At 47.1% G+C, this 27,150-nt stretch overlaps 1 protein-coding gene and 1 long non-coding RNA gene across 6 annotated transcripts; one reads left to right on the forward strand and one right to left on the reverse strand.

Moving 5' to 3' along the window:
• Positions 1-6,124: 6,124 nt before the first annotated feature.
• On the reverse strand, positions 6,125-13,305 carry LOC144332214 (uncharacterized). Its single transcript, XR_013400102.1, has 2 exons — positions 12,958-13,305; positions 6,125-8,245 (listed from the first exon to the last, which is right to left on the reverse strand). It is a non-coding gene; the product is annotated as an uncharacterized LOC144332214 (long non-coding RNA).
• Positions 13,306-13,392: 87 nt separating this feature from the next.
• On the forward strand, positions 13,393-27,130 carry NELFCD (negative elongation factor complex member C/D). Of its 5 annotated transcripts, none has more exons than XR_013400082.1 (15): positions 13,393-13,528; positions 18,157-18,272; positions 18,806-18,915; positions 19,768-19,877; positions 20,959-21,066; positions 21,537-21,689; positions 21,906-22,036; positions 22,919-23,084; positions 23,321-23,455; positions 23,894-24,033; positions 25,013-25,127; positions 25,400-25,563; positions 25,640-25,780; positions 26,131-26,260; positions 26,660-27,130. XR_013400082.1 is itself a non-coding variant. In XM_077952081.1 (15 exons), exons 1-15 carry the CDS (start codon positions 13,415-13,417, stop codon positions 26,692-26,694), a joined length of 1,881 nt encoding a protein of 626 aa, XP_077808207.1. In that variant the 5' UTR covers positions 13,393-13,414; the 3' UTR covers positions 26,695-27,130. The 5 variants fall into 5 exon arrangements, 2 of the variants coding, with proteins under 2 accessions (XP_077808207.1, XP_015004187.1); XR_013400083.1 differs by having other exon boundaries at positions 25,640-25,691; XR_001447420.3 differs by having other exon boundaries at positions 25,468-25,563; positions 25,640-25,691.
• Positions 27,131-27,150: the final 20 nt, after the last annotated feature.

Raw genomic sequence — 27,150 nt, forward strand, 5'->3', positions numbered from 1 at the left:
AAAAGGATAGTCTTTTCAACAAATGCTGCTGGAAAAACTGGATAAACTATACGCAGAAGAATGAAACGAAGCCCTATCACTCACCATACACAAAAATCAAATCAAAATGGATTAAGAATTGAATGTAACACCTGAAATTATGAAACTACTAAAACAGAACATTTGGAAAATGCTCCAAGACATTGGTCGTGGGCAAGCAAAATTTTTTTGTGTAAGACCTCACAAGTACCAACAACAAAAGCAAATGAAAATAGACAGATGGGATTACATCAAGCTAAACAGCAAAGGAAACAATCAACCAAATGAAGAGACAACTCACAGAATGGCAGGAAATATTTGCAAACTACCCATTTGACAAGGGATTTATAATCAGAATATATAAGAAGCTCAAACAACAGCAAAAAAATAAAATAAAAAACCCACAAAAAATCTGATTTTAAAATGGGCAAAAGATTGGAATAGACATTTCTCAAAAGAAGCCATACAAGTGGCTAACAGGTATATGAAAAATGTTCAACATCACTAATCAAATGCAAATGCAAATCAAAACCACAATGCAGTATCATTTCACCCCACTTAAAATGGCTTGTGTCAAAAGAAGCAAACAGTAACAGATGCTGGTAAGGATGTGGAGAAAGGGGAACCCTTCCTCATACACTGTTGATATGAATGTCAACTGGTATAGCCCCTATGGGGGATAGTATAAAGCTTCCTCAGAAACCTACAAATAAACTATCAAGTGATCCAGCAATTCCAATACTGTGTATGTATTCAAAGGAAAGGAAATCAATACATCAAAGCGACATCTATGCTCCGATGTTTACTGCAGCACTATTCATGATAGCCAAGATATGGAATCAACTGAAGTGCTCATCAACAGATGAATAAAGAGAAAGTAGTACATATACACAATGGAATATTATTCAGCCATTAAGAAAAAGCCAGGAGCGGCGGCTCACATTTGTAATTCCAGCACTTTGGGAGGCAGAGGCAGGAGGATCTCTTGGGGCAAGAGTTCAAGACCAGCCTGGACAACATAGGGAGACCTCATCTCTACTGAAAAAAAAAAAAAAAAAAGGCAGGCATGATGGTATGTGCCTGCAGTCGTGGCTACTCTGGAGGCTGAGGGGAGGATTGCTTAAACCTGGGCGTTCAAGGCTGTAAGGAGCCATGATTGCACCTCTGCACTCCAGCCTGGGCAGCAGATCGAGAGGAAAAAAAAAAAAAGAAATCCTGTCACTTGCAGCAACATTGATGGAACTGGAGGCTGTTCTGTAAAGTGAAATAAGCACAGAAAGACACATATCACATAATCTCACTCATACATGGGAGCTAAAAACAAAGCTCTCATGGAAAGAGAGTAGAATGTTGGTTACCAGAGGCTGGGAGGGGAGCAGGGAGGGAGGAATAAAGGGGAAAAAAAGAATATAAATATATTTATAACCACTGAACTGCACACTTAAATATGGTAAAGAGGTATTGACCATTTTTTATTTGGGTTAATAAAAAGGAATAAGAGCAAAAAAATTAAAAGATGATAAAGAGGGCCAGGCACGGTGGCTTACGCCTGTAATCCCAGCACTTTGGTAGGCCGAGGTGGGCGGATCACAAGGTCAGGAGATTGAGACCATCCTGGCTAACACGGTGAAACCCTGTCTCTACTAAAAATACAAAAAATTAGCTGGGCGTGGTGGCAGGCGCCTGTAGTCCCAGCTACTCGGGAGGCTGGGGCAGGAGAATGGCGTGAACCCGGGAGGCAGAGCTTGCAGTGAGCCGAGATCGTGCCACTGCACTCCAGCCTGGGCGACAGAGCGAGACTCCGTCTCAAAAAACAAACAAACAAACAAACAAAGATAAAGAGAGCAAATTACATATGTATATTTTACCTCAATAAAAAGAACAAAGAAAAAAACTTGAAAAATGGGCTTCAAATCAGGACCCAAACAAGTTTCACTCACTGCATTTTGTGGCTGTGTCTCCGCAGACTCCTTCAATCTACAAATTCCTCCTCTTTTTTCCTCCTTGTAACTTTTATTTATTTATTTTTTCCAAGAAACTGAGCCATGTGCCATCTAGAGGTCCCCGCATTCCAGGCCTTGTGTGGCATCTCTGCAGGGTCTTTCCACAGGATCCTCTGTCTGACCTCACTGGCAGCTAGATCTAGAGGCCTCCTTTCCCACGCTCTTTTCCTGTGCAGGTGAGCTACCTCACAGGTGGCGGGCGCTCCCTCAGCATCAAGATGGGAGACAGCGAGCCTGCTGGCTTTTCTTTTCCTGAGCCTGGGGAAAGGTTTCAGGTGTCTCACATGGCCATCATTTTAGGGCTTACCATCAGGTTTCTGCCTGAGGGCTTTGGCAGATATTGAGCACCATTGCTGGGATCCATTTCTTCTTCAGTATCCATTATCCATCTATCATTCCTTCTTAATTTATTAGCTAGAATTCTTTCTAAAGGGAGTTGGCTCACCTTTTCTCTAAAGGGCTAGACAGTAAATATTTTAGGCCTGATGAACCACATATAGTCTGTCGAATCTTTTTCTTTTTTAATTGCCCTTTAAAAATGTGAAAATCTTCCTTGACAGTAGGCATTACAAAAACAGGCTGCAAACCAGATTTGGTCCATGGGCCATAGTTTGGCAGCTTCTGTCTAAAAAGAAGAGAACTTTTCCTCATCCACTATCTGGTTGCCTTAAAGTATAGGATAACTTGGACAAGAGAAGTGGGATTCTTTTCTTTTAGTTCTCAATTTCAGAACAATGGTTTGAGGCTGGGCTCATGCCTATATTCCCAGCACTTTGGAAGGCTGAGGCAGGAAAATTGCTTGCATCCAGGAGTTCAAGACCAGCCTGGGCAACATGGCAAAACTCTACCTCTACAAAAAATACAAAAATTAGCTAGGCATGGTGGTATACATGCCTGTAGTTCTAGGTACTTGGGAGTGCTGAGGTATGAGGATTGCTTGAGCCTGGGAGATCAAGGATGCTGTGAGCCATGATCACACCACTGTACTCACCTTGGGTGAAAGAGTGAGAATCTGTCTCAAAAATAAATAAATAGGCCGGGCACGGTGGCTCACGCCTATAATCCCAGCACTTTGGGAGGCCAAGGTGGGTAGATCACGAGGTCAGGAGATCGAGACCATCCTGGCTAACACGATGAAACCCCGTCTATACTAAAAATACAAACAAATTAGCCAGGTGTGGTGGCAGGTGCCTATAGTCCCAGCTACTTGGGAGGCTGAGGCAGGAGAGTTGCTTGAACCTGGAAGGCAGAGGTTGCAGTGAGCCGAGATCGTGCCACTGCACTCCAGCCTGGGCGACAGAGCGAGACTCCTTCTCAAAAAAATAAAAATAAAAATAAATAAATAAATGAAAATAACAGTCTGGCACCCTTATATGTTCCAAAGGTGATTAATTGGACACCTCATGTCACCAGCTCACCTGTTCTCGACTCACCGTTCCCTCCAGGCACTACTATAGCTGCCAACTTTGCTCAGGTGAGACTTGGCTGCTCCTGCATCCGCTGTACCTCTTACTTTTTCTTTCCTGTCCCAGGACTCCTAGGACACTGTGATATGTGACAATTGCAGAAATCTGCAAGACACTTGCATCTGGGCAGCCTGGAAGAGCGGGGAAGATAATGCCTCCTGGGGCGGTCCTTGACCAATAGAGGAAAAAAAGCCAGGGGGAGGTAAACGTGTCCCCTTGTGTCCTTAAGTGAGCAATTTTGAGGCATATTTTAGATGGTTCCACCAAACGTCCTGCAAGAATATAGTCTACAGTCATAACCACCTCAGCACAGCACCCTTGTACTGGCTTCCCTCGTTTCCTATTCCTCCCTCCTGCCCCTGGAGTAACTTTGAAATGGAACTACCCGATGCTGTTCTGCCCAGTCACGGTGCTCCCAGCCACTGGTGAGGGATTTGCTCTGCTATCCACTCTGGTAGCAGCTTCATGGTTCAGGGACAGCTTCATTCAGATGTTCCCCAAGCGATGCTGCAAATTCGTCTTCAAGTGGGCAAACCTTCTCAAAATGTAGAGATTTTCGCCGGGTGTGGTGACATGCACCTGTAGTCCCACCTACTCAGAGACAGGAGGATCATTTGAGTCCAGGAGTTCAAGGTTGCAGTGAGCTATGACGGTGCCACTGCATTCTAGCCTGGGCAACAGAGCAAGACTCCATCTCTAAATAATAATAATAATAATAAAGAAGAAGAAAGGCCGGGCACAGTGGCTCATGCCTGTAATCCTAGCACTTTGGGAGGCCGAGAAGGACAGATTGCCTGAGCTCAGGAGTTCAAGACTAGCCTGGGCAACCCAGTGAAATCTCATCTCTACTAAAAATACGAAAAAATTAGCCAGGCATGGTGGCATGCACCTGTAGTCCCAGCTACTCGGGAGGCTGAGGCAGGAGAGTTGCTTCAATCTGGGAGGTGGAGGTTGCGGTGAGCCGAGATTGTGCCACTACACTCCAGCCTGGGCAACAGAGTGAGATTCTGTCTCCAAAAAAAAAAAAAGAAGAAGAAGAAGTAGGAAAGAAAGTCTTATATTCTATTTTGTCTGATACTGATATAGAAACTTCAACTCTCTTACGGTTACTGTTTGCAAGGTATAATTTTTTCCATCCTTTTGCTTTCCACCTATTTGTGTCTTTAAATCTATGATGTTTCTATTATAGACAGCATATGGGTGGGGTCTTGCTTTTTCATCCAGTATGACTATCTCTGTCTTTTGAAGTATTTAGTCTATTCATATTTAATAAAATTCCAGATATGGTTGGATTTATGCTGCCATTTTGCTATTTGTTTTATATTTGTCTCCTGTCTCTTCAGGTCTGCTTTACTGTGTTATTTTATGTTAAATGTGTTTTCATGAACTACATGGATTTATCTATTGATTTTCTTCTTCACTTTTTGTTTTTTAGTTTTTTCATCAGTGATTGCTCTAGGGATTACAATGCACATCTTAATTTAGTACAGTCTGTCAAATTTGCTTTTTTTTGTTTTTGAGATGGAGTCTTGCTCTTTCACCAGGCTGGAGTGCAGTGGCACAATCTTGGCTCACTGCAAACTCTGCCTCCCGGTTCAAGCAATTCTCCTGCCTCAGCCTCCCAAGTAGCTGGGATTATAAGCACACGCCACCACGCCCAGCTAATTTTGTATTTTTAGTAGAGCTGGGGTTTCACCATGTTGGCCAGGATGGTCTCGATCTCTTGACCTCATGATCCACCTGCCTTGGCCTCTCAAAGTACTGGGATTACAGGCATGAGCCACCGCACCTGGCCCAAATTTACTTAATTTCAGTAAAATATAGAAACCTCAGTCAGGTGCAGTGACTCACACCTGTAATCCCAGCACTTTGGGAGGCCGAGGTGGGCAGATCACCTGAGGTGAGGAGTTCGAGACCAGCCTGGCCAACATGGCAAAACATTCTCTCTACCAAAAATACAAAAATTAGCCGGGCGTGGTGGTAGGTGCCTGTAATCCCAGCTACTGGGAAGGCTGAGGCAGGAGAATCACTTGAACCATGGTTCAAGCGAACGGCGGAGGTTGCAGTGAGCCGAGATCATGCCTCTTCATTCCAGCTTGGGCAAAAGAGCAAAACTGTGTCTCAAAAAAAAAAAAAAAAAAAAAAAAAAGAACCCTCACTCCAATGTCTCACTTCCCCTCATCCTTTTGCTATTATAAATGCAACCGTACAGTGTTATGATGATGCCATATTTAATATTACATATTTTTAAAAGACGAGAAGAACTAGAGTCTCTTTATAGACTTTAATAGTTACCATTTCTGATATTCTTCATCTTTTGTGAATTGAAGTTACTATCTGGAGTAACTCTCAGCTTGAAGAATTTCCTTCAGTATTTCTTGTCAGGCATGTCATTAGCAACAAATGCTTTCAGTCTTTATCTGGGAATGTATTTATTTTACCTTTATTTTGATATTGCTGGATATAAAATTCTAGGTTGACAGTTTGCTTTATTCTAGCATTTGGAATATGTCCTTCCACTACCTTTGGCTTCCATTTTTTTCTGATAGGTAGTCAAGTCATTAATCACATTTCCCTTGTTGCTTCAAGAATAAGAAAATACACAGACCAAAATGTCACAGATTCACACTGTTCTTACTTAAAGTTTAGTAATTTTAATTAATAAATGCTTCTCCATTTGCTGTATGCCTTTGGTCTATTATTTCCAGAGGCTGCAATGGTTATTTTTGACAGTTTTGTCCAGTATCATTGTGGCATTTAAGGGGCAAGATTTGTTGACCTCACTCTGTTGTCATGTCAGACATGAGAAAATGGTTTGTTGGTTTTTATTTTTATTTTTTCCAGATGAAATGAGAGGCCACTGAGATGTATTAAGCAGTGGAGGGACATAATCTGTTTGTGTTTTAAAAGACTGCTTTAGACACTCACAGTAGTTAATTATTGCTGCACAAAAACTTACCCCAAATTGATTTACTTACAACAACACACATTTATTATGTCATAGTTTCTGTAGGAAATTTATAAGCAGTTTAGCCTGATGGTTCTGACTCAGGGTCTCTCATGAAGTTGCAAGCAGTATGTCAGCTGGGACTTGACTGAAAGTGGAGAATCCACCTCCAAGCCCACTTACTTAGCTGCTGTAGGAGCCCTCAGTTCCTCACCATGGATTTCTCCATGGGGCTGCTCTCAGTGTGGCATCTGGCCTCCTCCAAAGTGAGTGATCTGAGAGAGTGTGGCCAAAATGGAAGTCCCAGTGTCTTTTTATGACCTGGTCCATGAAGTCCCCCACCGTCACTGCCTTATTCTATTCATTAGAGGTGAGTCACTAAGTTCAGCTCACACTCAAGAGGGAGGACATTAAGCTCCGCCTCTTGAAGAGAGGAGTATAAAAAAAGTTGTGGATATATTTTGTAAACCATCACACTGCTGTTTGGAGAATGGACTGTAATGGAGAAAAGAAAGATGAGTCAGATCAGTCTGTGGCTATTGCAGCCACCCACGTGAGAGCTGGTAAGAGCCTGAACTAAGACAGTGGCATAATGATGGAGACAAGCAGATAGATTTGAAGTAGATTTTTCAAGTGGATCTGATGCAGAATTTGCCTTGGGTTGAATAGAAGTCATGGGGGAACAGAGGTTACAAATGGTTTTCAGGTGTCTGATATTGGTAACTAAGGACCTGGTAGCCCCATGTCCCGAGAGGAGAAAACAGAAGAAAGATGACATTTGGGTTGCTCATGGAGATGTTTGAGATGCCCATGGAAAACCCAAAGATGAGGTTAAGAGGCAGTTAGATTAGTTAAAGACACAAGTCTGGAAATCAAGGAAGACATGAGAGCTGGAGATAAATTTGAGAATTCTCAGCACATAGATGGTTTTAAAGACATGGGCTAAATAAGATCTCTTAGGAAGAGAGTGGAAGTAGAGAAGAGATCCGGGTCTGAGTCGTGAGGAACTGCAATATCTAGAGAACAAGCAGAAGGACAACAGGAAGGAAGTCCAAGAAGAAACAAGTGATGGGGTGGAAGGAAATCCAGGAGTATTGTGCTGCAGATACAGAGGAAGAATAGCTCTGTATTTCAAGAGGGTCAGAGCTATCACTGGTGTCAATAACTGTCGAGAGATCAAATAGAATGAAAACAGAGAAGTGCTCTTTGGATATGGAAGAAATGATGGCATTGGCATGAAAGAGACAGAAGACAGAGAGGAGTGGACTGAAACATGAATAGAAGAGGAAAGATTTAAGGATTGAGGTGTTCATTATACACTCATTGGGTAAGACCTTTCGAACTGCAACCTATCTGACCTTCTAAGCTTCCTCCAAATGTGTTCACTTCATCCTCATGCCTGCCTTCATCTCAGTTACCATCAAGTCTTATCTGGACGTCTCATCAATAGCATCCTAACTGGTCTCCCAGGTTCTACTTTGCTCCCCTCAGATCTTTTCTCCATAGGGTAGCCTGAAAGAGCTGCAAACCCATTTCTGATCATGTCACTCTTGTATTTAAAAGCCTTCTCAGGCTACCCATTGCCTGGAGATGAAGTCCAAACTAAGTTTCTAGGCCATCTGGCTCCTGCCTACCTCTCTGGCCTGGCTTCTCTCTCTCTCTCTGGACCGGCCTTTCTCTCTCCCTCCCTTACTCTCTCTCTCTCTCTGGTCTGCCCCACCGCCACCCTACCCTGGCCTCTCTCTCTCCCCTTTACTTTCTCTTTCTCTCTAGCCTGGTCCCTCTCTCTTTCCCTTACTTTCTCTCTCTCTCTGGCCTGGTCTCTCTCTCTCCCTTGCTCTCTCTCTCTCTGGCTTGGCCTCTCTTTCTCTCTCTCTCTGGTCTGGCCCCTCTCTCTGTCTCCCTTATTCTCTCTCTCCCCCTTACTCTCTATCTCTCTCTGGCGTGGCCCCTCTCTCTCTCCCTTTATCTCTCTCTCCCTTACTCTCTCTCTCTCTCTCTCTCTCTGGCCTGGCCCCTCTCTCTCTCCCTTACTCTCTCTCTGGCCTGGCCCCTCTCTCTCCCTTTCTCTCTCTCTGGCCTGGCCTCTCTCTCTCTCTCTCACTTACTCTCTCTCTCTCTGGTCTGGCCTCTCTCTCTCTCCCCCACACCTCTCTCTGGCCTGGCCTCTCTCTCTCTCTCCCTCTCTCTCTTTTTCTGGCCTGGCCCCTCTCTCTCCCTTTCTCTCTCTCTGGCCTGGCCTCTCTCTCTCTCTCTCCCCCTCTCTCTCTTTCTCTGGCCTGGCCCCTCTCTCTCCCTTTCTCTCTCTCTCTCTGGCCTGCCCTTTCTCTCTTTCTCTCTCTCTCTCTCTCCCCTTACTGTCTCTCTCTCTCCTTTTGATGTCTGCACTCCAGACATTTTCTTTACTGTCATTTCTTATTTTCTCCACTGCACCCTATTCTGTTTGTCCTCCAGATTCAAGTCACAAGTCTCAGTTTAAACATAATTTCCCTGGAAAGGACTTCTTGACCTCTTTCTGAGGTCGCTGCATTTTAAAAAAATTATTAGAGACAGCTTCTCTTTTCTCCTTTTCTGCCATTAGCACCAGATGAACTGTGTCTCTGATTCAACTGTATCCCAGCACATGACACCTAGTAGGCACTCAATATTTATTCAATGGATTAAGTGAAACCAATTTCTAAATTTCATAAAAATTCTCCAACAGTATTTTTCTTCTTCTCCCTCCTGTTCCTCCTCTTTCTCCTCTTCTTCTTCTTCTTCTTCTTCTTCTTCTTCTTCTTCTTCTTCTTCTTCTTCTTCTTCTTCTTTCTCCTTCTCCTTCTTCTTTTCTTCTCTTTTTTTTGGGGGGAGGGGGGCAGGGGGACAGAGTCTTGCTCTGTTGCCGAGGCTGGAGTGCAGTGTGATCTCACTTCACTGCAACATCTGCCTCCCAAGTTCAAGCGATTCTCCTGCCTCAGCCTCCCAAGTAGCTGGGACTACAGGCACCCATCACCACACATGACTAATTTTTGTATTTTTAGTAGAGATGGGGTTTCACCATGTTGGCCAGGCTGGTCTCAAACTCCTGACCTCAAGTGATCCGCCTGCGCTGGCCTCCCAAAGTGCTGGGATTCCAGGCGTGAGCCACCACACCTGGCCCAGAATTCTTCTTAAACAGGAAAATGACTTTAGAACTTAAATGACTTCAGGAGTATTTAAGCAATGCAAGCTAATTTGGACAATCTAGACAAAGCTTTGGAAGAAACAACAGATCCACAATATCTCAGGAGGCAAGACCTATAGACCCAACTACTATTTTTTTTTTTTTTTTTTGAGACAGAGTCTTGCTTTGTCACCCAGGCTGGAGTGCAGTGGCACGATCTTGGCTCACTGCAAGCTCCATCTCCCAGGTTCACGCCATTCTCCCGTCTCAGCCTCCAGAGTAGCTGGGACTACAGGCACCCACCACCACACCCGGCTAATTTTTTTGTTTGTTTTTAGTAGAGACGGGTTTCACCATGTTAGCCAGGATGGTCTCTATCTCCCGACCTTGTGATCCGCCCGCCTCAGCCTCCCAAAGTGTTGGGATTACAGGCCTGAGCCACTGCGCCCAGCCAACCCAATTACTTTTAAATCATTGCGACTTATAGACTGAATGTAATGCTTTCATTATGGGTTGTTTGTTAATCCATTTAACAATAAATGGATTAACCAACCTTTTGGTTGAAGGAGAAGTGAGTTGAATAATCCCCAATTCTGTAGGCACAATTAGTTATACATACATTAATTGGTCTGCTTTCAATTCCGGCACTATTTTTTAAAAAATCTAAGAGGAGAGGTAGTAGGAGTTTAACAGCCATATATTCTTTCCAACATTTTGAGAAAGCAAGTGAAAATGAACCCTGAAACAAGCCAACAGCAGGGGCACTCATTAACTTAATACACTTTAATCTTGTGAATAGAAGCTGGAGCTGGATCCTTTGAATTGGAGCTGCAGACTTCCACCTCCAACCACCTGCAAGACATCTCCACACGGGTGTCCTGCTGGCACCCCTAACTCACCACAACCCAATCTGAACTCATTATCATCCCATTGCAGAAACCTGCCCTCCTCCTGGGTTCTCTGTCTCAGCCGTGGGCCATCCCCAGGCACACAAGCTGGGGGTCACAGCAGCATTTTCCCTGCCCCTGCTCCTGGCCCCCATCTCCCACCTCCAAGGCTGTTGTATCCTCTGGACTTGACACCAACTTCACAGCAGTTAGCCGCAGCTCCTTCTCAGCCTGCGTTAATGCTCACTGAAGCCTCTTAATTTACATTCTCACCTTCTCACTTCCTTCTGTAAGGCCCCCTCAGCTAGGAGAAATGCCTTTGAAAACTCAAATGTCCTTTCACCCGCTCAGAGCAAGCAAACCAAAAAAAAAAAAACAAAAAAACCAAACGTTTCATGTTCCTCATAATGATGCATACTTGTTGAACATCTACCATGTGCAAGCTCTCTGCTCAGTGCTTGGCATACCTTATTACATTCAATCCTTAGAGATGGCTCTCAGTTAATACAGACCTAACTTCCTCCCAAGATCTGGCCCTCCCTGCCTTGCCCACCTCATCTAGATTTCTCCTTGGCCTGCCAGGTGCCTCCTTAGAGATGGCCCTCAGTTAATACAGACCTAACTTCCTCCCAAGATCTGGCCCTCCCTGCCTTGCCCACCTCATCTAGATTTCTCCTTGGCCTGCCAGGTGCCGGTCTCAGTGGCTTTTCTTTTCCAAGTATGCATTCCTGGCCTTTGCCCTGGCAGTTCTGCTGTCTGTAAATGCTCTCGCCTGGGTCTTAGCTTGCTTGGCCCTTTCATGACATGAGTCTCAGTTCAAATGTAAGTTTCTCAGCGGCCATCTCTGATCTCCCCAAGAAGATCTCTCCTATTACCACAGAATACTAGCACTGATCACCTTCTGTCCTTATTTTATTTGTTCCTCCCACCCCCTCCCCACCCATTCAGTTCCTTCAACAGAATGTAGGCTCTACCAGGGCAAAGATCACGTCCAATTTGTTCACCGAGCTCCAGGAAGCAGCATAGTGCTGGGCACTTAGGGGACACTCAATAAATATTTGTTGAATAAATGAAGACATATTCCCTTATAAGTTCTCCATAAATAGTCACTATTATCAGTATTCTGGAGCTCTTTTCTCTAATACTCTTTCCTTACTGACATGGGCATTACCTTTCTTTTTTTTCCTTATAGACAGGCTCTCACTTAGTCACACAGGCTGAAGTGCAATGGCACAACTATAGCTCACTGTAACCTCAAACTCCTGGGCTGAAGCAATCCTGCCTCAGCCTCCTGAGCAGCTAGGACTACAGGGGTATCACCATATCTGGCTGGGGGCAGGGGGCGGGGGGCGGTGTCTCGCTATGTTGCCCAGGTTGGTCTTGAACTCTTGTCTCAAGCAATCCTCCCCCCTTGGCCTCCCAAGGTGCTGGGATTACAGGTGTGAACCATGGTGCTCAGCCATGGGCATTACCTTTGAAAACATCCAGATTTGATGGCGTTAATCTCCCTGGTTAAAACTTTCCGTGATTTGGATACAAAGATGGGAACAACAGACATGGGGGATTCCAAAAGGCAGAAGGTGTGGAGGGGGGTAAAAGTTGAAAAAGGTTGGCGAAGGGATTATTAGAAGCATCACGCAATATATCAATGTAACAAACCTGCACATGTACCAAATCTAAAATTAAAACAAAACAAAAACACAACAACCAAACAAAAATCTTTCCGTGATCATCAGAGCCTGTCATACTCTCACCCCCTACTTCACACTAGGAATCGTGCTGCGGGCTTCACAACAGCATCAGCTGCTCCCTTTGGCAACTACCAGAGAGGTCCCTTCTCCAGAGATTTCTGTTGGCTCTGGGCACTTTTGCTTTGTGGGCTCTTCCATTTTAAAAAGAAAAAATTAAAAATGCTACTTTCCACTGCATTTAGTACTTTTTCTTTTCTCTTCTCTCTTCCTTCTCCTTCTCCTTTCTTCTTTTTTGACACAGTTTCACTCTGTTGCCCAGGCTGGAGTGCAATGGTGTGATCTTGGCTCACTGCAACCTCCACCTGCTGGGTTCAAGCGATTCTCGTGACTCAGCCTCTCGAGTAGCTGGGACTCAGGCGCCTGTCACCACGCCCAGCTAATTTTTGTATTATTAGTGGAGAAGGGGTTTTACCATGTTGACCAGGTTGACTGGGCTGGTCTTGAACTCCTGACCTCAGGTGATCCATCTGCCTCGGCCTCCCAAAGTGTTGGGACTACAGGTGTGAGCCACTGGTGCCCGGCCCTTTCAATTAATTAATTTATTTATTTTTCTGAGACAGGGTCTTGCTCTTTCACTCAGGCTGGAGTGCAATGGTGCAATCTTGGCTCACTGCAACCTCTACCTCCTGGGTTCAAGAGATTCTCCTGCCTCAGTCTCCCGAGTACCCGGGATTACAGGCGTGCACCACCACGCCCGGCTAATTTTTGCATTTTGAGTAGAGACGGGTTTTCACCATGTTGGCCTGGCTGGTCTCGAACTCCTGACCTCAAGTGATCCGTTTGCCTCGGTCTCCCAAAATTCTGGGATTACAGGCGTGAGCCCCCACGCCCGGTCGCGCTTAGTACTTTTTACCAAAAATAAAAGATATTAAAACATTTTCGTGGGTCTTAGACACTTCCCGAAGGATTTGTTTCCAGCTGTCAGATGAGGAAACCGGCGCTCGCAGGGCCGGCGCAGCAGGGCGGGGCTCTGCACGAGTCCAGTGGGAAACCTCTCTCCGGAGCTAAGCCCCCGGCCCACCCCGGCAGCGCTCCGGGATCGACTGGGGACGTTCCTTCCGTCGGTCCCCTTTGTTCCCAGCGCCGAGCCCGCGGCCCTGCCCTTCCTCCAGGCCCCGCCCCTTCCTCCAGGCCCCGCCTCCCGTTCTAGCCGAGGCGCGCGGCCGCGCCTGCGCCCGCCCGCCTGTCCCCGCCTCGCGCATGCGCGGCGCTCGCTCGCGGGAGAGCGTGGCGGGGGCCGCGGCGGGCGCCATCATGGACGAGGACTACTACGGGAACGCGGCCGAGTGGGGCGACGAGGCTGACGGCGGCCAGGTGAGGCGGGACACCTGGCGCCCCCCGGCGAGGATCGTTCGTCTCCGCCGCCGGCGGGCCGGCCCCGCTCCCGGCGAGGCCGCGCGGCGCGAGGCCGCGGGCGTGCGGGGGGTGTGCGCGCGCACGGCCCGCGCGGTCACCGTGTGGTTCAAGCACAGCCCGCCCCGCCCCCGCCCACCCGGGGTCCTGCAGCGCGGCCGCCGGGGTCCCCGCCTCCTCGCCTGCAGGACCGTGGGGCGGGGGTGAGGCGGCGGAGGCTCTGGCGCAGGGCGGCCCGAGGCACCCCGTACCCCCTTGCTCCGGCCAGGAGCAACCTGCGACCCCCACGGCGGGCGGGACACCAACGCTAAGGTGGAGGGTTGGGCCCGGAGCTCACACAGTTTTAAACAAAAATAAAGTGGAAAAACTTCACACCAGTATCATGGTGAAAAAGTAGAACTTAGGGCATTCCTACATGTGCTTTACTGTTTTATAAACTGTACTCTTCAGCACCTTGGGCTGATTTCATCTGTCTTTGGGCAAACTGATGGAAAGGATCTTCGGGCCTTGACCTTCCAGGGTTTGGGGTGGAAGCCCAGGAGGGATCACTGTGTTCCACCCTGAGAACAGGGCCTGCAGAGTCAGGGCAGGCAGCTCTAGTCTGGCCGGTGTGTCCCCTCCATAACTCTAAAGACCCACCTGCGGCGCATGGTTGAAATGTAGCTTCTCACATCCCTCCTCTGGAGACAGCCCAACGGTTGGTCTGGACGGGAGCCTGGGAACTTGCTTTTTTTTTTTTTTTTCCTTTGAGGCTTAGTTTCGCTCCTGTTGCCCAGGCTGGAGTGTAATGGCACCATCGCGGCTCACTGCAACCCCTGCCTCCCGGGTTCAAGCGATTCTCCTGCCTCAGCCTCCCGAGTAGCTGGGATTACAGGCGCCCACCACCACACCCAGCTAAGTTTTTAAATTTTGAGTAGAGAGGAGGTTTCACTATGTTGGCCAGGCTGGTCTCGAACTCCTGACCTCGGGTAATCCACCCACCTCGGCCTCCCAAACTGCTGGGATTACAGGCGTGAGCCACCGCGCCTCGCCCAGGAACTTGCATTTTTAACAAGAGTCAAGATTGGGGATGTCTGGTGCATTTTGAACTGGTGTTTTGAGGGAATAAAGGATGAAGTGGGGCTTACGTTGATGACCATGGGTGGTGGTGTGATGGCGGCTTCCGAGCCGTGGTATAAAATGCCAAGGCAGGCGACGTGTTTCTGGAACTGAAAGAAGCCCTGTGAAGTTAGCTGCCTGGTGGAAGCAGTGGCAGGAGCTCAGTAGGGAGCAGGTTCTGAAGATCCTTGGAGAGTGCTGAATGGTATGGCTTGTTCAGGAGTTTGGGGCAGGGAGTGACACGAGTAGATTTGCATGTTGGATCATTTCACAGTGTTGGAGGCTTAGGGTGGAGTGGATAGAGTCAGACTTAGCTAACGGAGAGCCTGGGCCGTGTGCGTCATGCATTATCGCCTTCCACACTCAAGATTTTGAGTTGGGTGTTACTCTGCTTATCTGGTAAGTGAAGAAAGTGAGACGAAAAGACTTAGTGACCTGCCCAAGGTCATGAAACTAGTAAGGAAGGAGAGGGGACCCAAGCCCACGTCCTTTGTCTCCATTGCCACTTTATCAAATTGCTGACCACCAAAGTGGTCCAGATGGGAGGGTGTGAATTGGCTCAGTGGTGGGTTGGTGTTTGGGGCATCTTGGATATCACCTTGAGCCTTTTTTTCTTTTTTCTGGTTTTTTTTTTTTTTTTTGAGACAGAGTCTCACTCAGCCACCCAGGATGGAGTGCAGTGGCTTGATCTCGCCTCACTGCAAGCACCATCTCCTGGGTTCAAGTGATTCTCCCGTCTCAGCCTCCCGAGTAGCTGGGATTACAGGCACCTGCCATCATGCCCGGCTAATTTTTGTGTTTTAGTAGAGACGGGGTTTCACCATGTTGGCCAGGCTGGTCTTGAACTCCTGACCTCAGGTGATCCGCCCGCCCCGGCCTCCCAAAATGCTGGGATTACAGGCATGAGCCACCGCGCCTGGCCTTTTTGTTTTTTCTTTGAGACAGAGTCTCGCTGTGTCACCCAGGCTGGAGTGCAGTGGCGCCATCTTGGCTCACTGCAACCTCCGCCTCCCGGGTTCAAGTGATTCTCCAAGTAGCTGGGATTACAGGCTGGTCTCGAGCTCCTGGTCTCAAGTAATCTGCCCGCCTCAGCCTCCCAAAGTGTTGGGATTACAGACGTGAGCCACCATGCCCGGCTCACTTTGAGCCTTTAAGTCATAAAGTGTTAGAACTGGGGCATGTAAGGGCCATCTAATCAATGCCTTCACTTTATAGACCGAGTGCGTGAGTTACTTGCCCAAGTTTATGCAGTCAGACCTAGACCCCACTGATGGGAGACTCGGGAGTCTCATGTTTGGGGAATTTTAATCATGATCCTAATTTTGCCCATTGACACCTGTGGGCTCTCATTGATGAGGGGGGGTGGGCCAGATGTTCATTTCATGTTTATTCTGTGACTCAGCTTGGAAGAGGGACAGAAAGTTAGGAAAGGTGTTAGGAGGGTGGCAAGAACTGGATTTTAAAAGATAGTTGGTGACCCAAATCCTGTTCGCCTGATGCCACGTTACATAGTGGGAGGCAGGAAGATGTGTAAGGAGGCCACTGTGATGTTCAGTCTGGATGATGGAAACTAAGAGCTACAGACATTGAAACAGATGAGTCCTGCTGCAGGTTGCAAATGGGGAGTGGCGAGAGGTCAGAACGGACAGGGGAAGTGGGAAGGGCATGCTGTTGCTAGTGCTGGGGTGTTTTTTCCTGAAGGAGATGGGAATCTTTAAGCAGGAGAGAGATGTCAGTTTTGTGGCTTACAAAGATCACTGGCCACAGTGTGAAAGATGATTGAAGGGAAGGAATAAGACCGAGACTTTAGGGGAATGTTGCTACTGCAAGCATACAAACAATAAGGAAGAGCAGAGGCAAATGTGGAAAGAAGGACCACCTTGGATAGACAGATGGGAGATGGAGTTGATGAATCTATGTGACAGGATGTGGGGGTGGGGGGAGGGAGAGAAGCTGAAGATGATTTTCAGGTTTGGGGGTAACAGGTAGCTATATGATGGAATCCTCTACTGAAATATGGGTTGTAGAAAGAAGATCTGTTTCCAGGGAAAAGGTGTCAGTTTTGGACCTAAGGAGTTTGGATACTTGTGAGACATCTGTCTGGAAATGAGAATGGAATGTTGGATACCTGAGTCTGGAGCTTAAGAGAGGAAGGACGGAGAGAGAGATCCAGGCTAATTCTGGATTTGTGAGCAGGTAGATAGCATGACCTGAGAGGTGATGGAAGAGGCAGGTGAGTGCCCAGGGTGGAAGCCCAAGAGAACAGACATATGGGAATGAGGCTGGGGGTGAAGTCCGGCCTCTGTCACGCCCTCAGGGCCTCAGGGTTCCCCACACAAATCTGGTCTGAGAGAAGACTCCACAGTCTTTAGTGGGAAGTCATCAGGTTCTGTCTGCTTCCAAAGCACTGCTTTTGGGATCTTAGTCCAGATCAGGAGTGAGCAAACTTTTCTGAAAAAGGGTAGATAGCAAATATTTTAGGCTGTGCCTGTCTCTGTCTTAACTACTTAACTCGGCTCTTACAGGGGGAAAATGATCATAGACAATCCTTAAAAGAATGGGTGTGGTTGTGTTCCACAAAACTTTATTTGCAAAAATAGGAGAGGGCTGGATTTGGCTCTGGGTCATAGTTTGCTGACCCCTGGCCCAGCTCTTGCCCCATTATGTTAGAGTAGGTTGCATGGAGGTCTGTCTCGCCTATTAGTTTGTAAACTTCTTTGATGGGAAAAGCCTTGTCTTGTCTTATATTTTCTTAGGTTCCTTGGTTGATGAGCACAGTGCAGACTGTTCAAAAAGCATCTCCTTGTTAGTTAGGGTGGCAGTGTTAAAGTTGAAGAGGGTTTGGGATCACTCAGTCCATCCTCACGTGGTCATCAGCAGGTGAAGAAGCCTGCTTTGCCCTTAGATTGAGTGACAGGCCTGAGGTTGCTTCCACATAGAATTGGGACTGGAGTCCAGCTAGAAGTGCCGATGCAAGGCGAGTTAGCGACGTTTACTTTCTAATGGTAAGTGATGGCTCACGCTTTCAAGAATCAGGTTGTTGCTCTTCAGTGGCATGTATGAAATAAGAATAGTGAAAACAATAATAATAATAGTTGACTATCTATTGCACTGTTACTAAATGTCAGGGGTTATGCTGGGCTCTTCCAAAAATTAGCTCATGGAATCCTCACAACAGCCAAATGGGAATAGGCGTTACTATTATCTTCACTTAACAGAGGAGGAAACGGACGCTCAGAGAGGTTGGGTAACTTGTGTGAGCACGGAACACGGTTTGCCAGGGAGGAGTTGTACGCACCCACTCAGTGTGATCCTGGATCCCATTTTCCTAGCCGCTCACTACCTGGCCCATTTCATGAAATTGTCATGAAAGTCAAATGAAATAATGTGTGTAGAATACTTTCAAAATGGGCAGCATTATACGATTTAAGGTGAGATTAGGGTATTTATATTAATGAAAAAAAATCCTGGCTCCTGGCATTTACCAACAGCAGGAGGATGATTCTGGAGAAGGAGAGGATGATGCAGAGGTTCAGCAAGAATGCCTGCATAAATTTTCCACCCGGGATTATATCATGGAGCCCTCCATCTTTAACACTCTGAAGAGGTATGTGAGAAAGGTGTTTGTATTGGGAGGAGGCTGGGGATAATTTAGAGAAAGTTTTGTAATACACCCAGAAGGTGCTATTTAAAGCAGGAGTACTGTGAACTGAACTAAAGGCTTCAAGGGGCGGCCCCTCTGCCACTTTTTTTTTTTTTTAAAGACAGGGTCTTGCCCTGTTGCAGTGGCACAATCACCACTCACTGCAGCTTCAGCCTCCTGGAATCAGGCAGTTCTCCCACCTCAGCCTCACAAGGTGGCCACTGCAGACGTGTGCCATCGCGCCTGGCTTTTTTTTTTTTTTTTTTGGAGAGACAGGGCTCTTTATGTTGCCCAGGCTGGTCTTGAACTCCTGGGCTCAAGTGATTCTCCCACCTCTGCCTCCCACAGTGCTGGGATTACAGGTGTGCACCACCGCACCCAGCCCCCTCTGCTGCTTTAAAAATTTTGAAACCTGATTCTCTTCCTCCTTCCTTACCTTCCTGTTGTCCATCATTCCATTCATTCTGGTGTAATTGCCGCTTTGTTACTTTCCCTAGGTATTTTCAGGCAGGAGGGTCTCCAGAGAATGTTATCCAGCTCTTATCTGAAAACTACACCGCTGTGGCCCAAACTGTGAACCTGCTGGCTGAGTGGCTCATTCAGACAGGTGCTTTGTGGGTGGCCCCTGTCCTGGCTAGTCACCCCCACCCTTTTAAAAATAGACTTTTGTGTCCTTATAACACTGATACATTGCCTTGTTTTCCTGGTTTCTGAGACTTGTGTAAGAAAGAGCTGAACTTCTTACTTATTTTTATGTTTATCTTACTCATTTGTATCTGCTTGCCTCTTATCTTTGATTCAGTAATTGAGGTTTACTGGTAGCCTGCAAACGTGATTCTCATTGAGCTGTTTTCCCTACCATGTTGTAGAATTATAGGATTATACAGTGTATGTTCAGTGTGTCATTTTCAAGACGTCTATTACAGCAAGCAGTAAATGACGGATAATTTAGGACTGGCTATGATTATGGCTTTTAGCTAATATGATCAAAGTAGAGCCTTACTGTAAATCCACGGAGCCGGGTGCAGATGACGTCACTGAAGTGCGTGCTGTCCGGAAGCTTGTGGACGCACTGCTGTCCCGGTGATTAGACACGAGTGTGTCTCTTTTGGCTGCCATCTGCTCCCTCCTCACTGGGCAGGGATGTTTTTCCGTCCCCCTACCTGTCCGCTGTGGCCATTTGTCTTTATCCTTAGTGAGGCTCCGCAGACGGTGCCGTCCTTTCCATGAAGTCAGGGGTGGACCAGACTTGTGTGTTCTGTTCTGTGCTGCTTTTTGGGTCTTATCATTGAATATCATTGATAACTACTTTTAAGAGTTCCAAAATCTTATATTTATAAGTGGTCAGAAGCAATTCTTTGATATTTGAGTCACATAGAGACTTTTGACCGTTTGCTTTCTAAAGCCACACAGTGAATGGAGAGCTTGCCATTGTCTAGTTGCTTTCATTTTCTTTCAGGTGTTGAGCCAGTGCAGGTTCAGGAAACTGTGGAAAATCACTTGAAGAGTTTGCTGATCAAACATTTTGACCCCCGCAAAGCAGATTCTATTTTTACTGAAGAAGGAGAGGTGAGACATTCTTTGTCTAGTACCAGGCCCTAGGGTCTTTTGCACATTTCTTGTGTACAGTGGAGTGTGGCATATCATGTAAGTAATGGCAGAGTTGGGGACTAAAATCAAAGTGTGAGACAGAAGTTGCATCTAGTCAGAATTGCCCTTTAAACTCTGTACCCAGGGTCGTGACATGCTTGCACACGAGAGGCACACGGGTGCTGAGACCAAGAGAAGGAACAGCAAGTTCCCACCACTTCCCCTCTCAGGCTGACTCCCGGGCACAGCCCTTGGAGTGTTGTGGTGGATTTCGTTTGATTCCTCCAAGGAGCAGTTGCCAAGACAGGGCTAGGCCTGCAGGAGATTATGGGGGAAGCAACTATGAGGGAAGATGGGGGTAGTGCTGGAGGAGGCTGGGGTAGCTGTGATGCAGTCTGACCCTTGAGGGCAAGAGAGAAGGAATGAGGGTTAGTAGGAAGAATGTTAGGCTGCAGTGTGGTTTCCAGAAAGCTCCAGCCATATCAGTGGGGAATCTTTAAGCCACAGGTGCCCATTCTGGGAGCCCACGTCTCCTGGACAGACCTGCTTTTGAGGCCCTGCTGCATTCCATCTGTGGCTGGGAGCAGCCTTGGGGAGCTGGCCTTGGCACAAACAGGATGGCAGGTTCAGAGCACAGCCCTTGAAGCCATCCGCCACATAGGAGAGCTGAGAGAAACGTTTTTCTGGCTACTCCATGTGGTGATGGGCCAGACCACCTGTGCCATTTAAATGGCCTCTTTCTGTTTTGCTGAGGGCATACAGCTGGGGCAGCATGCGTGCAAGGCAGCTCTGTGCGGGCCTTGGTGTCTCCTAGAAAGCGACTTTCAGTACCCTCTTGTGTTGAGTCCAGTCTTCTGAAAGCTGAGTGGGCATCCAGGGACCTTCCTGTCACTCAGCCAACTGTGTGGCCGTGGCCAGCTCTGGGTCTGCCTCCCCCAGAACTAGATGCCCATGGGGACTCCATCAGCACCAATCTCCTGCAATCGTTTATACAACAGAATCTCCCCTCAAGTAAAAGCGGGGCCTCCTCCTGTTTTGCTGTTTGTGTGTTTGTTGGCAGACCCCAGCGTGGCTGGAACAGATGATTGCACACACCACGTGGCGGGATCTTTTTTACAAACTGGCTGAAGCCCATCCAGACTGTTTGATGCTGAACTTTACCGTTAAGGTAGGAAGAGTTCTGGAGTTAAAGAGAAAGGTGTTTGTGAATGAGGGTTATTTTTGGTTGTTGGTCTGTTTCCTTTGACAGTTCATATTTGCTTTTTTTCATAAAGGTCTTTATTGTTTTATTTTCATAAGCCTTACACTGAGAAAGAAAAGTGTAAAATTTGTATCTGTGTTTTTGGGTCAGCATTGACTGTGTTTTAGGATTTAGCAGGGACACATAGAGTTCTCTATGCTTTGAGAATAGCTTTAGGTGTGCCTGCTTGATCTTCCTCTTGCCTATGAGGAAACGATGGAGAGGTGGTCAGCCCAGGGCACACACCTAGGTGCTAGCAGGGTGGGGGCGGAGTGAAGGCCTGAGACCCATGACCAGCGCACACTTACTCCACCTCACCACGAACACTGACGAGCCAGCTTCCCGTGGAGGTGCGGTCACTGCATGCCACCCCTTTGACTTCTTGTTTTGTGTCCTAGCTTATTTCTGACGCAGGGTACCAGGGGGAGATCACCAGCGTGTCCACAGCATGCCAGCAGCTAGAAGTGTTCTCGAGAGTGCTCCGGACCTCTCTAGCTACAATTTTAGATGGAGGAGAAGAAAACCTTGAAAAAAATCTCCCTGAGTTTGCCGTAAGTTCTTTCTGTATGAGCCTGAGATTAGAAGGAGGCTACTTTGGGTCTTGGTTTTCAAGCATGAGCTGCTCCTTCCCGGGAGAGAATCTCCATTTCTGAGGGCACCTTCCAGGACGCTCACCCCCGGGCCTGAGCACGGTGGAGGCTCGGCTCTAGTCCGCTGTCCGTGCCAGAGGAGTGAACCCCACACCCTCTCTCCCTGCAATCTTTCAGAAGATGGTGTGCCACGGGGAGCACACGTACCTGTTTGCCCAGGCCATGATGTCCGTGCTGGCCCAGGAGGAGCAGGGGGGCTCTGCTGTGCGCAGGATCGCCCAGGAAGTGCAGCGCTTTGCCCAGGAGAAGTGAGAGGCCCTGTTTCTGCTCATCCCCTCCCTCCCTAGTGCTCCCCACGAAACCCTTCCCATGGCCCTCATTCCATAGCCAAAGCTGCTAGCTCCTTCTGTTCAACATATAGGTAGACTTCCTTTTGGCTGGGCATGGTGGCTCACCTAAGGTCAGGAGTTCAAGACCAGCCTGACAAACATGGAGAAACCCCGTCCCTACTAAACAAAAATACAAAATTAGCCGGGCGTGGTGGCACATGCCTGTAACCCCAGCTATTTGTGAGGCTGAGGCAGGAGAATCGCTTGAACCTGGGAGGTGGAGGTTGTGGTCAGCCAAGATTGCACCATTGCACTCCAACCTGGGCAACAAGAGCAAAACTCTGTCTCAAAAAAAAAAAAAAAAAAAAAACTTCCTTTTATCCAGCAGAGCTGGAAAAGTTAGAGTTGTTTTTGGTATACTGAGAGAGCTGGCATTCTAAAGTGCTGCTCTGAGGACTGTTTTGTAAAGCACTTGATTCTTTTTCACTTTGCTAGATTTATGGACCTGGGTTTTATACTGGGATTCATAAGTAACAAATAACATCAGTCCTGAAATAGTTGTGCAGAATCTCATTGTTACAGTGTCGTCCACATCTTACTGTACAAAATGAGCTCGTATTAACTTTATTTTCTGCTACCAATAGAGTGTTCATAAGTATTTAAAGTGCATGACTCCTTTATTATAGAGCCAGCAAGCTGTATTTGAATCACTTTCCCAGTGTTGTAAATGTTATGAGTCAGTACACTCGTGAATGACAGAAAAACAGAGATCCCAACAATGTAAAGTATTCTATGTGTAAAGAAGAACAGAAAAAAGAAGCTGCCTCGTTACTAACGGTCTCTCTGGTTTTTCTCATCAAGAGGTCACGACGCCAGTCAGATCACACTAGCGTTGGGCACAGCTGCCTCCTACCCCAGGGCCTGCCAGGCTCTTGGGGCCATGCTGTCCAAAGGAGCCCTGAACCCTGCCGACATCACCGTCCTGTTCAAGATGTTCACAAGCATGGACCCTCCTCCCGTTGAACTCGTAAGTTGCTTCTCAAGAACCCCCAGTGCCAACTGGTAGGGTTACTTTGGAAAGTCTGTGCTTGTCTGATTCTCTGAAGGCTGTGAATGCAAATCCATCATTGTCCTGGTCCTTCCTCAGTCACGCTCTCGGCCTGGAGCCTGTTAGGCCCCTGCTGTGTAGGGAGCCCTGAGGGGAGGTGGGTGAGCAGTGCTCTCAGGCCTGCCGTCCCGAACTGGGCCTGTGCTTCTCCTCAGATCCGCGTTCCAGCCTTCCTGGACCTGTTCATGCAGTCACTCTTTAAACCAGGGGCTCGGATCAACCAGGACCACAAGCACAAATACATCCACATCTTGGCGTACGCGGCAAGCGTGGTTGAGACCTGGAAGAAGGTACCATTGGTTCTGGGAATTTGTGGATTTTTTAGGAGACAAATCTCCTCCTCTGCTTTGATATTATTTTGGAATTCTGGCTACAAGAAATCTTGAGCCTCTCTAGTATCAAGCATGTCTTTTCTTCTGTTTCTGCATAGAGAAAGTGCTAAACGTCTCAAGAAAATGTGTGTAACGTCTCTTAATACTCTGCAAACTGTAATTTGAAATGTGACTAAAGAAATGAAACTGATTTCCATAAGACATGGACAAACACTAGTCTCAATGCTTTTCAGTTTCTGTACACTGTGTGACTTTGAAGTTTGACAATTAAATTGACTCCCAACTTAAGGAGAAATAGGGAAAGTGATTTGCAAGGAGAGGTGGCCAATACCAGAACACCCCGACAGCAGGGATATCTGCCCTGTCAGGCTCACTAGCTTGTGTGTGTGTTTTCAGAACAAGCGCGTGAGTATCAATAAAGATGAGCTGAAGTCAACATCGAAAGCTGTTGAAACTGTTCACAATTTGTGTTGCAACGAGAACAAAGGGGCCTCTGAACTAGTGGCAGAATTGAGCACACTTTATCAGTGTATTAGGTAAGTAAAACGAAACTTAGTTCTTCAATCAGTCCTTTGGGGAGGAGGTGGTTTGAGTTTTCATATTGAAAGCTCAAATAACAAAGGCTTCAGCGATACTTACTCATTTTATGTATTTTTTCATTTTTAAACAGTACGTAGGGAACTTTGGACAGCTTTAGCAGTGTGAGGAATTTTCAGGTGTTTATTTGCCAGAAGTCTGTTGAGCACATCCTCACAAATTAGACGAAGTAAAAGATAGCCAGAGTTACAAAAACTGATTTGAAGGGTCTATGTATAGGTAAAGTTATACCCACAAACTATTGCTTAGATAGAAATGATTTGTGATTATGCCAATTATATAAATACACGTGTCCTAGAAATAGTATGTCCTCTTAGGCATGTCTTTCCCCTAATAATTTATACTAGGGATGAAGAAAGAGTTTGCTACATAAAGGTAAACTTCAACCCAGTTCACCAAACTCACTGAGGGTTGCTCATTAATAATGTTTTCCTTTAAATAAGTGGTTTAAAGTGAGCAGAGAATTGAACTCTGCTTCTCGCACCACATGTTGAGTGGCTGCCGATCATTCACGCTATTTACTAATAAGCAGAGCTTAGGCCGGGCACGGTGGCTCCCGCCTGGAATCCCAGCACTCTGGGAGGCCAAGGCAAGAAAATCGCTTGAACCCAGGAGTGCAAGACCAGCCCGAGCAACATGGTGGACCCTCTTTCTACAAAAAATTAGCTAGACATGGTGGCACGCACCTGTAGTCCCAGGTACTCGGGAGGCCACAGCGAGCCATGATTGTGCCATTACACTCCAGCCTGGGTGACAGAGTCTCAAAAAAAAAAAAAAAAAAAAAAAAAGGTTGGGGGACGTATTGAAGGGTGAATGATGGAGTTGTTTGTGTTTGTTTGTAACCATCCTTTAATGCTTTTCTAGCATATTTTGTGTTTTCAATTGTTTTTTAAAGGAAGCATTCTGCCTTAACTGTAGGTTTCCAGTGGTAGCAATGGGCGTGCTGAAGTGGGTGGATTGGACTGTATCAGAACCAAGGTACTTTCAGCTGCAGACCGACCATACCCCTGTCCACCTGGCATTGCTGGATGAGGTAAGAGGGCGGAGGGCTGTTCACAGTGTACACAGTGTCTGTCTCATGCTGTTTACGTTGGCATTAACATTGCATCTATTTAGTAAGTTTAGAGGATACTCTTTTCAAAAATAGTTATTTCAGTCCTAAGTGAGGATTTTCCTCTTAAGGACCTAGCTTCATTGACTGCAGAAATTTCTTAATCTCAGTCAAGTGTTACTGGAAGCTGATGGCCCTGGCTTAGGTGTCAGGACCTTCCTCCTCAGTGATAAGCTCTTTGGTGACTGTGACAGTGCCCGGTTTCTCTGTGTGCCGAGTGTGACCACATTGCTCAGCGAAGCTCCCTCTGGCCTGTTTGTAGATCAGCACCTGCCACCAACTCCTGCACCCCCAGGTCCTGCAGCTGCTTGTTAAGCTTTTTGAGACTGAGCACTCCCAGCTGGACGTGATGGAGCAGGTGAGCAGTGCCCGTGGGGCTCGCCAGGGGGTTGGGGAGGACCCCCTCTAACCAGCTCCCTGTCCACCTTCTGTAGCTGGAGTTGAAGAAGACACTGCTGGACAGGATGGTTCACCTGCTGAGTCGAGGTTATGTACTTCCTGTTGTCAGTTACATCCGAAAGTGTCTGGAGAAGCTGGACACTGACATTTCACTCATTCGCTATTTTGTCACTGAGGTCAGCAATGCACCGTTGGTTTCATGTTTCATACTGTTTACACTAGCACTGCCCTTTTTGGCTTAATGTAGTTCATTTTGTACCTAACTGAGAACTGTGCTTTCTGATGTAGTGATGACAATGACAGATACTCATTTACCAAAAAGCACTTCCTGCCTGCAGCAGCTGTATTACACACTTTGCCTCCGTTGCCACCCTGGGCATCTTAATGTTGGAGACGGGTGGTGTCACCAGGGAAGCTGGTGGGGGCGGGGAGGGATTTTTTCCAAACTGATTGCCATTTCACCCCAATGTCGGTGGATGCCCCGCACTAGTGTGCGGAAGAAGTCACCCTGTGCTCCCCCACACAGGTGCTGGACGTCATTGCTCCTCCTTATACCTCTGACTTCGTGCAACTTTTCCTCCCCATCCTGGAGAATGACAGCATCGCAGGTACCATCAAAACGGAAGGCGAGCATGACCCTGTGACGGAGTTTATAGGTGAGGCCCAGTGCCTAGCCCTTTGTTACAATAGAAAATGTCAGCTGGGCGCGGTGGCTCATGCCTGTAATCCCAGCACTTTGGGAGGCCCGAGGTGGGTGGATCACCTGAGGTTGGGAGTTCAAGACCAGCCTGACCAACATGGAGAAACCCCATCTCTACTAAACATACAAAATTAGCCAGGTGTGGTGGCACACGCCTGTAATCCCAGCTACTTGGGAGGCTGAGGCAGGAGAATTGCTTACCCTGGGAGGCGGAGGTTGCATGAGCCAAGATCGCGCCATTGCACTCTTTCCTGGGCAACAAGAGCAAAACTCCATCTCAGAAAAAAAAAAGAAAAAAGAAAATGTCATGTTCTACTTCCTGTTTCTAATGCAGTCACTGTTTTCCTCGTTAAAGCTCACTGCAAATCTAACTTCATCATGGTGAACTAATTTAGAGCATCCTCCAGCGCTGAAGCAGAACATTCCAGAACCAGTTGTGGAGAAACCCTTTCAAGAAGCTGTTTTAAGAGGCTCGGGCAGTTTCTTCAAAATGGGCACCATTGGGAGGAGGTGGATGACTTCTTTACAAAGGAAAATGGTAGCAGCTTCAGTGAGAAACTGCTCTTACGAACAGTCCCTTCTCTGCTGTCAATCCAGTACTGCTCTCAAATCCTGTTTTCGGTGTTCATTTCCTTCAAGGCAGGCACTGGGCTCGCATGACGCCTCAGGACAGATCCGGCCGTCAGCCGTGGGCCGCTGGGAACTCAGACACTCGGGGAACTCCTTTCAAAGCTGACCTCAGTTTTCTCACAAGAACCCAGTTAGTTGATGTTTTATTATAATTGTCTTAATTTGCTAAGGACAAGTAATAAATTTTTAAAAAGCCTTTCTGCTGGGTTGGATTGG

Source organism: Macaca mulatta, chromosome 10 (assembly GCF_049350105.2).
Source record: "Macaca mulatta isolate MMU2019108-1 chromosome 10, T2T-MMU8v2.0, whole genome shotgun sequence".
Classification (NCBI taxonomy): domain Eukaryota; kingdom Metazoa; phylum Chordata; class Mammalia; order Primates; family Cercopithecidae; genus Macaca; species Macaca mulatta.

Excerpts from the sequence above, each read along its gene's own strand:
- NELFCD (XM_077952081.1), top strand. The coding sequence starts at position 13,415 with ATGCGCGGCGCTCGCTCGCGGGAGAGCGTGGCGGGGGCCGCGGCGGGC. Across the intron at positions 21,690-21,905 it reads AAAATCTCCCTGAGTTTGCC|AAGATGGTGTGCCACGGGGA; the intron begins GTAAGTTCTTTC and ends GCAATCTTTCAG. Across the intron at positions 26,261-26,659 it reads CCCTGTGACGGAGTTTATAG|CTCACTGCAAATCTAACTTC; the intron begins GTGAGGCCCAGT and ends TCCTCGTTAAAG.